The 14,926-nt window shown below is 45.1% G+C and overlaps 1 protein-coding gene across 1 annotated transcript in view; it reads right to left on the reverse strand.

Annotated features, from left to right (window-relative positions):
* Nucleotides 1-14,926, reverse strand: part of jhy (junctional cadherin complex regulator) — a 34,616-nt gene that overhangs the window by 7,094 nt on the left and 12,596 nt on the right. Inside the window, exons 4-6 of the mRNA XM_045716261.1 lie at nt 8,126-8,236; nt 6,999-7,057; nt 6,147-6,942 (exon numbers count right to left, since the gene is read on the reverse strand). Of these exons, the coding sequence (XP_045572217.1) occupies nt 6,147-6,942; nt 6,999-7,057; nt 8,126-8,236 (966 nt within the window). The remainder of the gene's footprint in view (nt 1-6,146; nt 6,943-6,998; nt 7,058-8,125; nt 8,237-14,926) is intronic.

The following is a 14,926-nucleotide window of genomic DNA, read 5'->3' on the forward strand; positions in this document are numbered from 1 at the left end:
GGGGTCATGAGGAGCGTATCAGCCTCTTCCTCATTGACTCCCCAGCATTTCCGGTGGTACTGGGTATTCCCTGGCTAGCCACTCACAATCCCAAAATTTCGTGGAGACAGAGGGCTCTTAAAACCTGTTGAAGCACCCGTCCCGCATGTGGGATCAACATCCAGCGTAAAATCATTTCGCCATATTCATAACCGAACAATAGAAACATTATATATATATTATTTTTCAAATATAGGACTATTTTATATCGTTTTATAGATACACCTCTCCTGAATCGAACCACGTTGTCCGATTTCAAAAAGGCTTTACAGCAAAAGCAAAACATTAGATAATGTTAGAGAAGTATATCGTCAAAGTATTCACATAGCCATTTTCCGACCAACCACATGCATCACAAATAACCAAAAAACAGCTAAATGCAGCACTAACCTTTGACAATCTTCATCAGATGACACTCCTAGGACATCATGTTACACAATACATGCATTATTTTGTTCGAAAAAGTTCATATTTATATATAAAAACAGCATTTTACATCGGCGCGTGACGTTGACTAACTATTTTCCCTCAAATGCATCTGGTGAATCAGCGCTACAATTTACTAAATTACTATTCGAAAATGTTTTAAAATGTAATATTGTCATTCAAAGAATTATAGATTTACATCTCGTGAAAGCACCTGCATTGCCAGATTTAAAAATAACTTTACTGGGAAATCACACTTTGCAATAAACGACGTGGTATGCTCAGAAAAATAGGCTAGCAATACAGGTCTGCGCCATCTTGGAACAATCGAATATCAAATCTACTCTTGTATACTATTGTAATTATTCCCTTAACTTTGATTATCTTCATCAGAAGGCACTTCCAGGAATCCCAGGTCCCCAACAAATGTAGTTTTGTTCGAAAAAGTTCATAATTTATGTCCCAATAGCTTCTTCTTGTTAGCGCGTTCGAAGGCACCTCAAAATGTTCCGTCGTGCGCGGGACTTCTCCTCATGAAAGCCCCCCCCAAAAATATTTAAGTTCGTTCAAACATCTCAAACGTTGTATAACATAAATCTTTAGGGCCTTTTTCAACCAGAGCTTCAATAATATTCCATGGGGACGGTTGCATTGTCTTTCAAAACGTTTCGAAAGGGGAGGGTAGCCAGGGGCGCCCGCATCATAATGGTGATGGCCCTCCCCATGTGACCAAGATCAACAGCCTCTCTTTCAGTCAGTTTTCACAGTAGAAGACTCAAACCACTTTGTAAAGACTGGGGACATCTAGTGGAAGCCATAGGAAGTGCTCAATGAACCATAGCTCACGGTGTGATTTATAGGCAAAGTGCTGAAGTTGAGTCCGCAATTCAGAATTCCACATCCTGTTAGAAACTGTCTCGGGGTTTTGACTGCTATATGAGTTCTGTTATACTCACAGACACCATTCAAACAGTTTTAGAAACTTTAGGGTGTTTTCTATCCACATCTATTAATTATATGCATATCCTAGCTTCTGAGTTTGAGTAGGAGGCCGTTTAAAATGGGCACGTATTTTTATTTTTTTTATCGCTGTAGCGCCCCCTATCCTGGGCGTGCGTCAAGAGGTTTTAAGGGGTGGTCGAGGGAGTGCTCGGGCAGCTGTATAGGGGTTTCCATCGGTGCTACTACGGTGGAGAGTCCAGACCAAGTCTCTACCGTGCACATTCCCTCAGAGTATGCCGATTTGGCTATCGCCTTCAGTAAAACGAAGGCGACTCAATTACCACCTCATCGACAAGGAGATTGTGCGATAAACCTCCAGGTTAACGCTGCATATCCCAGGAGTCACGTGTATCCTCTGTCTCAGGAGGAGACAGTGGCTATGGAGACATACGTCACTGAGTCCTTGAGGCAGGGATACATTCGGCCATCCAAATCACCTGTCTCCTCGAGCTTCTTTTTTGTGAAGAAGAAGGATGGAGGTTTGCGTCCGTGCATTGATTATAGAGGTCTAAATGCCATCACGGTGGGTTTCAGTTACCCATTACCTCTCATGGCTACGGCGGTGGAGTCATTTCACGGGGCGCGCTTCTTCACAAAGTTGGATCTCAGGAGCACGTACAATTTGGTGTGTATCCGAGATGGGGACGAGTGGAAAACCGCATTTAGTACTACATCTGGCCATTATGAGTACCTCGTCATGCCATATGGGTTAAAGAATGCTCCAGCCGTCTTCCAATCCTTTGTGGATGAGATTCTCCTGGATCTGCTCGGTCAGGGTGTGGTGGTGTACATCAACGACATTCTGATTTACTCCGCCACACGCGCCGAACATGTGTCCCTGGTGCGTAAAGTGCTTGGGCGACTGGTGGAGCATGACTTGTATGTCAAGGCTGAGAAGAGTTCTCCAAACGAGCTGTCTCATTTCTGGGGTATCGCATTTCCAGATCCGGGGTGGTGATGGAATGTGATCGCATTTCGGCCGTGCGTAATTGGCCGACTCCGACCACGGTTAAGGAGGTGCAGCAGTTCTTAGGGTTTGCCAATTACTACCGGAGGTTTATCCGGGGTTTTGGTCAGGTGGCGGCTCCCATTACCTCACTGATGAAGGGGGGCCCGGTGCAGCTGCAGTGGTAGGCGGAGGCGAACAGAGCTTTTTGTCGGCTTAAGGCCCTGTTTACCGACGCTCTGGTGCTGGCTCACCCGGACCCCTCTTTACCATTCATAGTGGTGGACGCGTCCGAGGCAGGGGTTGGAGCTGTCTTGTTGCAGCGTTCGGGCTCGCCCCCCAAGCTTCGCCCCTGTGCTTTCTTTTCTAAGAAGCTGAGTCCGGCGGAGCGTAACTATGATGTGGGGGACAGGGAGTTGCTAGCTGTGGTTAGAGCCCTGAAGGTGTGGCGACATTGGTTAGAGGGGGCGCAACACCCTTTCCTCATCTGGACTGATCACCGTAATCTGGAGTACATCCGGGCGGCGAGGAGACTGAACCCACGCCAAGCCAGGTGGGCTATGTTTTTTACGAAATTCCAGTTTACTATCTCGTACATCCCAGGTTCCCGGAACACCAAGGCTGACGCACTGTCTTGCCTCTATGACGCCGAGGACCGGTCCATCAACCCCACTCCCATACTTCCAGCCTCCTGTCTGGTGGCACCGGTAGTCTGGGAGGTGGATGCGGACATCGAGCGGGCATTGCGGTCGAAACCCCTCCCCCTCAATGTCCTGCAGGGCGGAAGTACGTCCCGCTCGGTGTTCGCGATCGCCTGATTCGGTGGGCACATACGCTACCCTCCTCGGGTCATCCTGGGGTTGAACGGACAGTGTGAGGTCTTAGAGGGAAGTACTGGTGGCCCACTTTGGTGAAGGACATGAGGCTCTGTCTCCTCCTGTTCAGTGTGCGCCCAGTGTAAGGCGCCTAGACACCTGCCTAGGGGGAAATTACAGCCCCTCCCCGTTCCACAGCGGCCATGGTCCCACCTGTCCGTGGATTTCCTCACGGATCTCCCGCCGTCTCAGGGGAACACCACGATCCTGGTCGTTGTGGATCGGTTCTCTAAGTCCTGCCGTCTACTCCCATTGCCCGGTCTTCCTACGGCCCTACAGACCGCGGAGGCCCTGTTTACGCATGTCTTCCGGCACTACGGGGTGCCTGAGGACATCGTCTCTGATCGAGGTCCCCAGTTCACGTCCCGAGTGTGGAGGGCGTTTATGGAGTGACTGGGGGTTTCGGTTAGTTTGACCTTGGGTTTTCACCCCGAAAGTAATGGGCAGGTGGAGAGAATTAACCAGGATGTGGGCAGGTTTCTACGGTCCTATTGCCAGGACCGGCCGGGAGAGTGGGCGAGGTTTGTACCATGGGCCGAGTTGGCGCAGAACTTTTTTCGCCACTCCTCCACTAACCTGTCGCCCTTTCAGGTGGTGTTGGGTTACCAGCCGGTCCAGGTTGCCCTTGCATCAGAGCCAGACTGAAGCTCCTGCGGTTGAGGACTGGGTACAGCGCTCTAAGGAGACCTGTAGTGCCATCCAGGAATCCCTTAAGCGGGCTGGGGGGCGGCACAAGGAGAGCGCTGACCGCCGCCGCAGTGAGGCCCCCATGTTTACTCCGGGGGACAGGGTCTGGCTCTCGACTCGGAACCGGCCCCTCCGCCTGCCCAGCCGGAAGTTGGGTCCGCGATTTGTGGGGCCGTTCGAAGTCCTGAGGAGAATAAACAAGGTGTGTTACAGGTTGCAGCTTCCTTTGTATTACCGTATTAACTCCTCGTTTCATGTGTCTCTCCTCAGGCCGGTGGTAGCTGGTCCAATGCAGGACGCTGAGGTGCGGGAGGTCCCTCCGCCCCCCCCTGGACATCGGAGGGGCCCCGGCGTACACAGTCCGGTCCATCTTGGACTCCAGGCGTCGGGTAGGTGGTCTGCAGTACCTCGTGGACTGGGAGGGGTACGGTCCGGAGGAGAGGTGCTGGGTACCGGTGGAGGACATCTTGGATCCTGCAATGTTGCAGGAGTTCCACAGCCTCCATCCGGATCGCCCTGCGCCTCGCCCTCTGGGTTGTCCTCGAGGCCGGCGTCGGTGCACTGCGGGAGCCGCGCGTCAGGGGGGGGGTACTGTCACAACATCCACAGGTGGCGCCTCTCCCCGTTCGGGCGGCACTCGTCGTCGCCGGCCTACTAGCTGCCACCGATTTCCTTTTCTGTTTCGTTTGGTAATGTCTGGTTAGGGTAGCACCTGTTTTGTGTTTAGTAATTAGTGGGGTATTTAGTCTGTCTGTTTTGTGTTTGGGGTTGTGCGGGATTGTTTCGTGTCTGTTATCGTAGGTTGGGGGGGATTTCTTTTCTGGTCCTTTTATATTTAGCGTTTTGGCTTTAGGGTTGCTGGGCTGCGTCCCGTTATATTCCCAAGACTGTGTTAGTCTTCCTTTGTTGGAATATTTTTTCCCTTGCCTTGTAGACTTGATATTTTGGACTTGTTTTTCTTCATTAAAGTAACTATGTGTTTCACGTACCTGAGTCTCCTGCGCCTGACTTCACTCCTCCTGCAGAACTATTATTTGACAAAATGTCTCTCAAACAGAAGGTGGAACTAACAAAGAGTCACTGACCAACAAACAAAACGAAACCGGTGGGGTTTTAGGAAGGGTTCTGAAAGACACTCATGGAGGTGTCCACTGAAAGTTGACTAGCAACAACAACTGGAACTTAAAAGACACCCACCATGGGGCCCACTAAATTTGCCCAAAAAGAGGCAAACAAAAGAAAAACTTACACCAAACGTAAAGACAGGAAGCAAACCAAAAAATGGCATAAAACGAAATCAGGGAAATCAGATAAAGAATTGTTCGTCTAGAAATCGAAATTGGGAAATCCATTTAAAGATGTCAACCCTCCGTATCTATCAAGAGAACTGGAGCTCTGGGCCAGCCACTCTTAAATAGCACCAGGGCCAGCACAGGTGCAACACCTTCCCACCTTTCCACTAAAGTCCAACCTCAAAACATAAATGGAAAAGCCAAAGCCTGTAACAGTAATAACGTGATAAAAGTCATTTTCTCAGATTAATTGGTACCTTAACAATAATCAGTAGAATATCTATTTAAGTTACCTACTAACATTAACTGAGTGTTTTGTCTTAGAAAGCGAATGTCTACTACTGTATGTGGATGTCTCTAGTCTGTGCTATACTACCTTATGGGAGCAGGGCTGACTTTCTTTGGACACACCTGCAGGGCTCAAGATGGCCAACGACAGAGGCCGTCATTGCATGTAAATGGATATCTTTAGCCGCCCCTTGCCTCCCTCTCTCTTTTATTCACCTTATTCTCTTACATGTCTCAAAATGGTTGTTTTACCTCATCATCTCATTGCTATTAAGTGCATCTTACAGGCATTAGACAATTAACCTGATGTTTTGCGTTCGTTGCCACTAAGGGGCACCTCCTTTAATCGTTCCGTTTGTAAAGGAGAACGTGAGAATGTTATCTCTGCTGTCAAAGAACATTGTTTGTGCGACTTGTGCGATGCTGATTATGCCCTTTGAGATTAGGTAAATGGTTGTAATGTAATTAGCCCGTTAACTGTATTGAGAAAGGTAACCATGCCCTGGCTTGTTAGTGTGGCAATTAAAGATTAACACACACACATAGTGTGCTAAAGTTAACACACACAGGTGCACACACACACACACACACCTTGTAAATGACTCTCTCTTTCAGTTGTTTCTCTCTCCTCATCTGTGCCAGGTAGGCCTCAGAGCTGCTTCTCTGCATGAAGGTGAATCTCTGTGCAGCTATGTCACGGCCTAGCTCAGGGTCTCCCGTCGTTGTTTTACCTATAGGGGGCAGCACTGTGTAGGAGCTGGAGGAGTATTTTGTCTCGGCGGTGTAAGTAGACCTGTGACTATCCTCATCATCATACTGCAGGACAACGTGGTTTTCACGCTGCAATGGGGCGTTCTCCTGGTGCCAGAGATGCGGTGGTTCTCTGCTGCCCTGGCAGAGAGGGGGCATCCCTGGGAAGCCCTGACTGCTGCGAGAGCCCCGACCTGGGCTCAGTGGAGACACATCAGCCTGTGGAACCAAAGCCAGCTGTAATGAACCGTGGTCTTGGGGACAGGGGTGAGGACCTGGGTGGGAGTAAGGGTTTACCAGGATGGTGTTCCTAAGCGGTACATTGGCGTTAGGGCTGTACCCGTCTATAGACTGTGGCTTCCTTTGGGGGCTGGGGCCGCTACAGGGCTTGGGTATGGTGAGAACGGTGTCCTGGTGACTGCAGTGCATAAAAGCGAGGAGCTTGGATGAGGTGTTGATGTTGAGGTGGACGGTGGGGGACTGTGTTAAGGGGATGTGTTGGGGCTGCTGTGGCTGGGTGTCCAGTATGCTAGACTGGGAATCTGTGTCACTGAGTGCCTGGAGGTGGGGTGAGTGGTGGGGGTGGGAGTGAGCCTGGGTCCTGGCTGCAGGTCTGGTGGTGTCAGTGGGGGGGGCTCAGGTAGCAGTCTCTTGGCCTGGCTTTGACCCCCTGAGCCAGGAGTCTCTTCTCACTGGGGGGGTTTGGGATTCACTCTCTGCTGAGCTTGCTTTTCTTTGGAGATCTGAGTTACCTGTGAGTAGGGGTTGGAAATAACACAACTCACATTTGGAATAACAGCAACCAATAGGCTAACAGCAATATGATCAACTCAACACTGACAATAAGGAAAGCAAAAGATACAAGTTCAATATCAATGATGTAGGTAATGGAGGTCAAACAAGTTGTGAAAATCAGGACTTCCTGCATTGGTTAAAATATATGAACACTTGATTGAGTCCCATGTAATACATCTAACAAGGACCCTATTTAACAAAGGAAAATAGGGTAATAACCAAATATTTAAGAGCAGGAGGATGCCAATGTACTGGAAATGTTCTTTCATTGACAAGATATCACATGAAATACGCTTTGGAAAAAGACATCAGAATGTATTTCCCATGATTGAGAAACACCAAAAAAATACACTTAAAATGTTTATTATAAAACATAAAATTCTCAATTTGTGAACAACCTAAGTGTGATCTGTTCCTTAACTCAACGTATCAGTGGGACGATGGCTGGAAGATTTTACCCACAATGTGGAAAAAATACCCTTCTTTCCTTATGTAACTGATGCTTTGTGGCTATTGTCATGGCCAGAGAGGGCCTTTCATGTTCTGTTGGAGATTCTCGTAGCATGGCCCTCCCAAATTATTCTGCCGGGCTCTGAGGCAATGTGCCTCAGCATTTATTGCCTCTGATTTAGCAAACACCAACTTTCCCTCATTCTAATGGGAAAATATTTACACTCCTCTCCTCTACCAAGGCAACAACATTAGGGTGACCGCTCAAGTGCTCAAAATAATGATGTCTCTCCATTGCACTCACTTTTTCCTGTCTGTAGAGGCTCCGTTTCAGGACAGTTTTTGGGCGAAGGCCCCATTATGCCTCGACAACTCTATCAGACATAGATTGGGTCCGTTGCGGGGGTAAAATTAAAATCCCAGGTGACAGTAGTGAACCCAATGTGCAGGCATTTTCATCTTGAGCAGAAAGCCCCTCGCTAGCAGTTATGCGTTATAAGGCAAAAACACACAGGAGAAAGCACAGGAGAAAGTGAATGAGATCATAACATGAAAAGGAGTGGAGAGGGTCCCACCTTGAGTTGCTGGGTTTTCTGGAGCCACCTCAACTCCGGGTCTGAATTGTCCCCTTGGCTTTCCTCCTCCTGGTTCCCACCAATGGTAATCTCCTCTGTAGTATCGCAAACCTTTGGATAGAAAAAGAGAAAACAAATAAAAGGAGAGTGGAGCAAAAAGTGTCATTCAAAATGAAAGAGCTGCTCATCGAACAGATTGAAAGACTTCAGGAAAATGTTGCTAAAAGCTGAGTCTGCTGTCTAACACTTGTATGAAAGCCTACATCATTTGTATAAGAGGAAAGCAAATTGGAGGTAAATATTTCACAGCACAATTAACTGAGTTAAACAATGACAGTCCAGTCAGGTGCACAATACTCAAAACTGCCCAATATATACAGTGCCTTCAGAAAGTATTCAGACCCCTTGAGTTTTTCCACATTTTGTTATTCTAAAATTGATTAAATTGTTTTTTCCCCCCCACTCATCAATCTACACACAATACCCCATAATGACAAAGCAAAAACCGTTTTTTTTTGTTGCTAATTTATTAAAAATAAAAAACGTAAATATTACATTTACATAAGTATTCAGACCCTTTACTCAGTACTTTGTTGAAGCACTTTTGACAGCGATTACAGCACCGAGTCTTCTTGCGTATGATGCTACAAGCTTGGCACACCTGTATTTGGGGAGTTTCTCCCATTCTTCTCTGCAGATCCTCTCCAGCTGTCAGGTTGGATGGGGAGCATTGCTGCACAGCAATTTTCAGGTTTCTCCAGAGATGTTCGATCAGGTTTAAGTACGGGCTCTGACTGGGCCACTCAAGGACATTCAAAGACTTGTCCCGAAGCCACTCCTGCGTTGTCTTGGCTGTGAGCTTAGGGTCGTTCTCCTGTTGGAATGTGAACCTTCGCCCCAGTCTGAGGTCCTGAGCGCTCTGGAGCAGGTTTTCATCAAGGATCTCTATGTACTTTGCTCCGTTCATCTTTGCCTTGATCCTGACTTTATATAGACAGGTGTGTGCCTTTACAAATCATGTCCAATTAATTGAATTTACAATCAAGTTGTAGAAACATCTCAAGGATGATCAATGGAAACAGGATGCACCTGAGCTCAATTTCGAGTCTCATAACAAAGGGTCTGAAAACGTATGTAACTAAGATATTTATGCTTTTATTTGTAATACATTTGCAAATATTTCAAAAAACCTGTTTTCAATTTGTCATTATAGGGTATTGTGTGTAGATTGCTTTATTTAATCAATTTTAGAATAAGGCTGTAACGTAACAAAATGTGGACAAAGTCAAGGAGTCTGAATACTTTCCAAAGGCACTGTACCTTATTTTCCCCAAATAATGACAACAGTCAAAATAAAAAATATTATTTTGAGAGGAGGCATTTTGAGGACACTAAACTGCAGGCTTAAAAAAAGATAGTACTGATGTTTCCCCTAACCACCAAAACTACTCTGCTCTGTCAAATCTGTAGCATAGGTGTAACCTATATTTTTTTCAAGTAGCCTGCCTAACAATCAATTCCCTCACGTTTTGGCCTAAGCTCCACAAACCCTCACATCCATTCTCTTTCATTTTGTACTGTAATGTACCATTTTCGAGAGAGAAATGTATTCAGCTAATGTCGTAATGAAAATCATTTAGTTAACTTGGGTCCCTCACTCTGCGTCCTGAGGACAATCTGAGAGGATCGATGGTATTGACAGGCTGAGGAGTTCCTCGTTAAATGCCACTAATTCTGGGAGAGTGAATAGGCGAAGGTCAGAGAGAGTGAGTGGATGGAGTTGTAATATATCCATCAATAAGTGTGGCGTCAAACTGTTCTGTCTATCTGCTGAAAGGCCAGGTATGCGGGGAGCTGGGCTGATAACCCGATGCAGTGTCCTCCCTATCTGGGCAAGAAGGCACACAGATGATAGCTAAGCGGCGGCAAAAGCAGAGCCGGTGTTGCAGTAAAAAGCTAATGAAAGAAGTAACTGAATGATATACTATTTTGGTAAGAAGACTGACATTTTAGAATTACTATCATGGTGGGATTTGGTGCATGTGATGTTATGGCATATTCAGCAAAAAAAATGGCTGCCAGAAAATTGAAATACGTTTTATGAGTAGTAGCCTAACTTCTCAATGTGAAACTAGGGAAAACTAGGCCTATATCGTATCATTACCATTTCAATGTCAAATGTCAGAAAAACTCTTCCGCTTAAATGCTGACATTTGAGGGGTGGTTTTGTAACTAAGTTAGGTGTTGATTATTTGGCACATAGAACTCAAGGTGATCCTGACAGTGTCCAGATCATATAACTGGGAATTAGAATACTAGAATGGACATGAACCTTCTTATGATGGGATAAAGGTTAGCCATTTTGGTCAGGGAGTTGGTCAATCATGGTTTGCCAGTGCTGTGATAAGTTATTGTGTAAAATAAGGAATTTCAAGAATTTATCTGCACTGTATGTTTGTTAGCTAGCCGTCTAGCCAGCCAGTTTTAGAGGAATCATCCCATAGATTTTTCAAATTAACTGCCAATATGCCAACATTCCATTCAAATAATGCAGTCAATCCACAGCCGTACACTGTCTGAAATCAGTTGATGATAGGACTTAGACAAGTTGTAAATGCAACAAGCACTTACATATTTCCAAGAAAACAAAAATGTAGACATGTATGGCCTGTTAACATATATTTTAGAGGCTATTTATACAGAAAATTGGTGAAAAACCTGTACAAACTATTTACAATTATATGGCAATATTTTAGGTTGACAATAAATCGATTACACAATTTCTGATATATCACATGCCTTACTTTTATTTTCCTGCATAAGTAAAATCACGACGATGCCTCCACTGCCATTAATTCCATTAATTCCAATTAGACTGGTTTGGATTTCTCCCTGACCAATATGGCTGCCATTTTCACACCATTCTGGAACTTTAAGGATTTATGACATAGCCCCTCTAGTAATTTAATAGGCTGTCTAATGGTCCAGGTGTTGTCCTGTGTGTCCCCAAGCCTGACACTGGTGGAGCAGCAGCTGTTTTGTGTGTAGATCAGTAACAGGTGTCAATGACTCCACCAATGACAGTATCCACCCACCCACCCACCTCTCAATCCCCAGCTTTCCCATGGCAAGACAGGACCACAACCTCTGCCCGTGCCCCCTGACACTGCCTTTTGTCACCCATTATAAAAATCCCAATCAATTGGAGCCAAATGATCTAAGCCAAATTGCATTTTGAGCATTGTAAGCTGTGTAATATCTATTCTGCTAAATTGGGGCCCGTAATTGCCCTCCTCTTGGCGAGACGAGCCACAACAAAGTCCAGGCAATTGGGCATGCCATTTTACTTTGAGCCGCCCAGGAAACATCAGTTTTTGCAATGAAGACTTCAAAGGGCCGCGGATCTTGGATTGCTATTTGGTTGCTATTGTGGCCAGGCCCAGGCAATCTTGATTAGGTGTTTACACTGAGGTAGGCTATACAGTGGCCGAGAGCCCCCGGGAAGCTTTGGTCTAAAACTATTAAGAGATTGTACATTATGTCCCATGGCTTTGAAGTGAGGGCCTGAGAGACAGGCGAGGGACTCAGCGGGCTGAGTGCAATAGCTGAAGATTGCTGCTGCTACTTCTGTCTTTATCAAAGGGGACCACTGCTGGAGCCCATCGTTGCTCCTGACACTCGCCGGCTACAAAGTTGCCGCATTACAAGATTGTGTACATTTTAATAACACTGCTAATTATGCAAGTTGATTTCAGACAGTCTTGTCTGTCAAAAATCAAATGGGGCCTTTTAAAAAGAGCATAAAGAGCATGGTTAGCTGGGCTTGGATAATGATGGCGGTGAAACTGATGCGATTTGTCTAGGAAATTGGCCTCTTTTGAAGGACACTGTGGAGAAAGAGAAGGAAACGCACAATATGCAGCAGAAAAATCATATCAGAAAAGAATGAGTTGGCCTGGTAATCATTATATAATGACTTGTGCTTGTTCTGCTGTTTGAAGATTGAGCCTCCATCTGCGCCAATAGGTTATCCTTATACAAATTATACAACAACTAAACCTTATACAAATGTTCTCAGAATATTGGACTGCTTAATTTCATGGTGCTGGATTACATCAAGGAGGCGGTAACACAAACTAGCCTGATCATTCTCAAACGAATGCACTAAAATACAATTTAGCCTACACTGCATGCAAATTGGTGACTGGAATCTTTATCCACAATGTCACCCGTCGAGTAAAATATGTTGTGTGGTTAGTAGTAGTAGCAATGAGAAAATAACACGCTAAGTCAAAGGAGACTGGCAAAACAGACGGTTTAGGGGAGGGAGAAGGCCTGGCTCTGTTTACATGCCACAATGCTAACAGCTCTTGACTATGCTAATCTGGATGATACAAGACATTGTGACAGGCCTAGGGGCTCAGATGAGTAGATGGTAGATGGGGGAAAAGGGTTTAGTGATATAGCTACACGGGGAAGCATACAGTGTACCCCAGCACAGAGGGAGCAGGCTACCGTCCTCAGCCAATTATGCGCCTGTGCCAGGTGCAGGGGGATATCTAAAAGACTATTGGTAACCATGCCTCTCTGATGTTCTTAATAGCTACTGTTGTACAGATCAACTCATAATAGGCACTAGATAGGCAGACATGGCTCCCTTTCCCTTCTCAGAGTGGATAGCAATTGAAAACGGCATTGCTCCTGCCAAATTAATTTTCCAGACTAGGTCAGAGTTCGCTGCTGCATATTCTGTAGTTTCCATGTGAGTCGACAAAGAAATGAGATATTCATATCTTGGATGATAAAAATGGATGGGCATCAGTCTGGTTCGACTGAAAAATGTAGCCTATTACTTTCTTTTATTTAAAAAGATATAAGGAGAAACTAGGAAGATATGTTAAAATATTATGATTAAGGAAAGGAAGCCTATAATCTGACTCATACTTGCCATTGAGAGGATTCAAAAGATAACATCAATGTGAAGCAGACCATTTAGCCTGGCAACATGTTTAATATATAGGAACACAATTGATACGTTTAGAGAAGGCTTTTGCCCACCCCCAAAAATCGGACAATCCTCACATCAGAAGAGTGTGAATACTAAGGCATCTGTGTTGGATCATGTAATGTTAAGACACTGTCTAGCTCTAGCCTTTATTTCAACAGCCAATTGCTGTTGTCGCCTGAACGAAAGTCTGTTTTCTCATATACAGTGCCTTGCAAAAGTTTTCATACCCCTTGGATTTCTTCACATTTTGTGTTACAAAGTGGGATTAAATGGATTTAATTGTATTTTTTTGTCAACAATCTACTCAAAATACTGTAATGTCAAAGGGTAAGAAAAATACTAACATTTTTTTAAAGATTAGTTGAATCTGTGCTTGAAATTCAATACTTGACTGAGGGACCTTACAGATATTGTATGTATCTGGGACAGAGGAATCATGCCAACCTCTATTATTTCACACAGAGTAAGTCTATGTAAGTTATTATGTGATTTGTTAGACCAAATTTTACTCCTGAACTAATGTAGGCTTGCCTGAACAAACGGGCTGAGTACTTATTGGATAACTAAAGTATAGTCGTTGCATATGCATTCATCTAAAAACAATCTTATTTTTCTTCCCCTTTGACATTACACTATTTTGAGTAGATTTTGACAAAAAAATGACAATTAAATCAGTTTTAATCCCACTTTGTAACAATAAAATGTGAAGAAATCCAAGGGGTATGAATACTTTTGCCTGTAAATGTTTTATGCATTTGAAAACCAGCTACAAAAATTATTTCACATATAATTATTTATTTCAGTGAGGTGCTATAGAAGTACTCTGTAATACTTCTAACGGAATATCAGTGGTCAATGCAAAGCCTTCGTCTGCATCGTAAATGCCAATCTCACCTTAATATTGCGATTTAAAAAAAGGAAATGCATGGACGTTAACAAGACTGAATATTGACCCAGCACATGTAAATCACCTCTCTCCAGAGACGCTGGGCAGAATTTAAAGTCAGTATTATGGCATTACAAAACACATCACAGGCAGCATCATAGGTATTAAATACCAGCAACTCAATAAATAAAACCCCAAGACAGCCCTCTCCCATACCATATACAGTACACCTAACCCCAAGAATAAAAAACAACTAAAAAGTGTCCAGCCCATATGTACAATTCCATAGTAAAAAGGCCTTATACTCACTGCATGAGTAGCGTAGATGTGTTAGCTGACAACATCACAAAAACGACGTGCACGCTTCAATGGGGCAGAAGTCAGCATGTTGTGATTCTGGATGGCGGGATTGCTAGCAAGAATGACAAGAAACTACCATGTGGGGAATAGTAAGTGGCTCGTTTCATCTTATTATTGACACCATGTCTTCTTTTGAGGTGTTTTTACTGATTTCATGTCAATGCTAATATAGTGTGATGAAACAGCAGGGAGCAGGCCTCGAACTCTCGACGTTCTAGCCCGAAGTCCAGCGCGCTATCGACTGTGCCGCAAAAGCAGCCTCGAGCGGCAGAGTCGATATCCGCGCTTTTAAACCCAGGGTCGTTACACTACTCCTTCCTTTCAAAGAGCGCGTCCTCGCGCTAGCTTGCAACTCAACGTCTTATAGGAACGCGCTCACCAGCCAAGCACACGCACTGTCGTGGATGCAAGGTCCGATCACTTCTGACACCAATGTAATGAAACAGCAGGGAGCAGGTCTCGAACCCTCAACCTTCTAGCCCGAAGTCCAGCTCGCTATCAACTGTGCCGCAAAATCATGCGCCAGCGGCAGAGTCGATATCCGCGC

This window comes from Salmo salar, chromosome ssa04, assembly GCF_905237065.1.
Source record: "Salmo salar chromosome ssa04, Ssal_v3.1, whole genome shotgun sequence".
In the NCBI taxonomy this organism is placed as follows: Eukaryota; Metazoa; Chordata; class Actinopteri; order Salmoniformes; family Salmonidae; genus Salmo; species Salmo salar.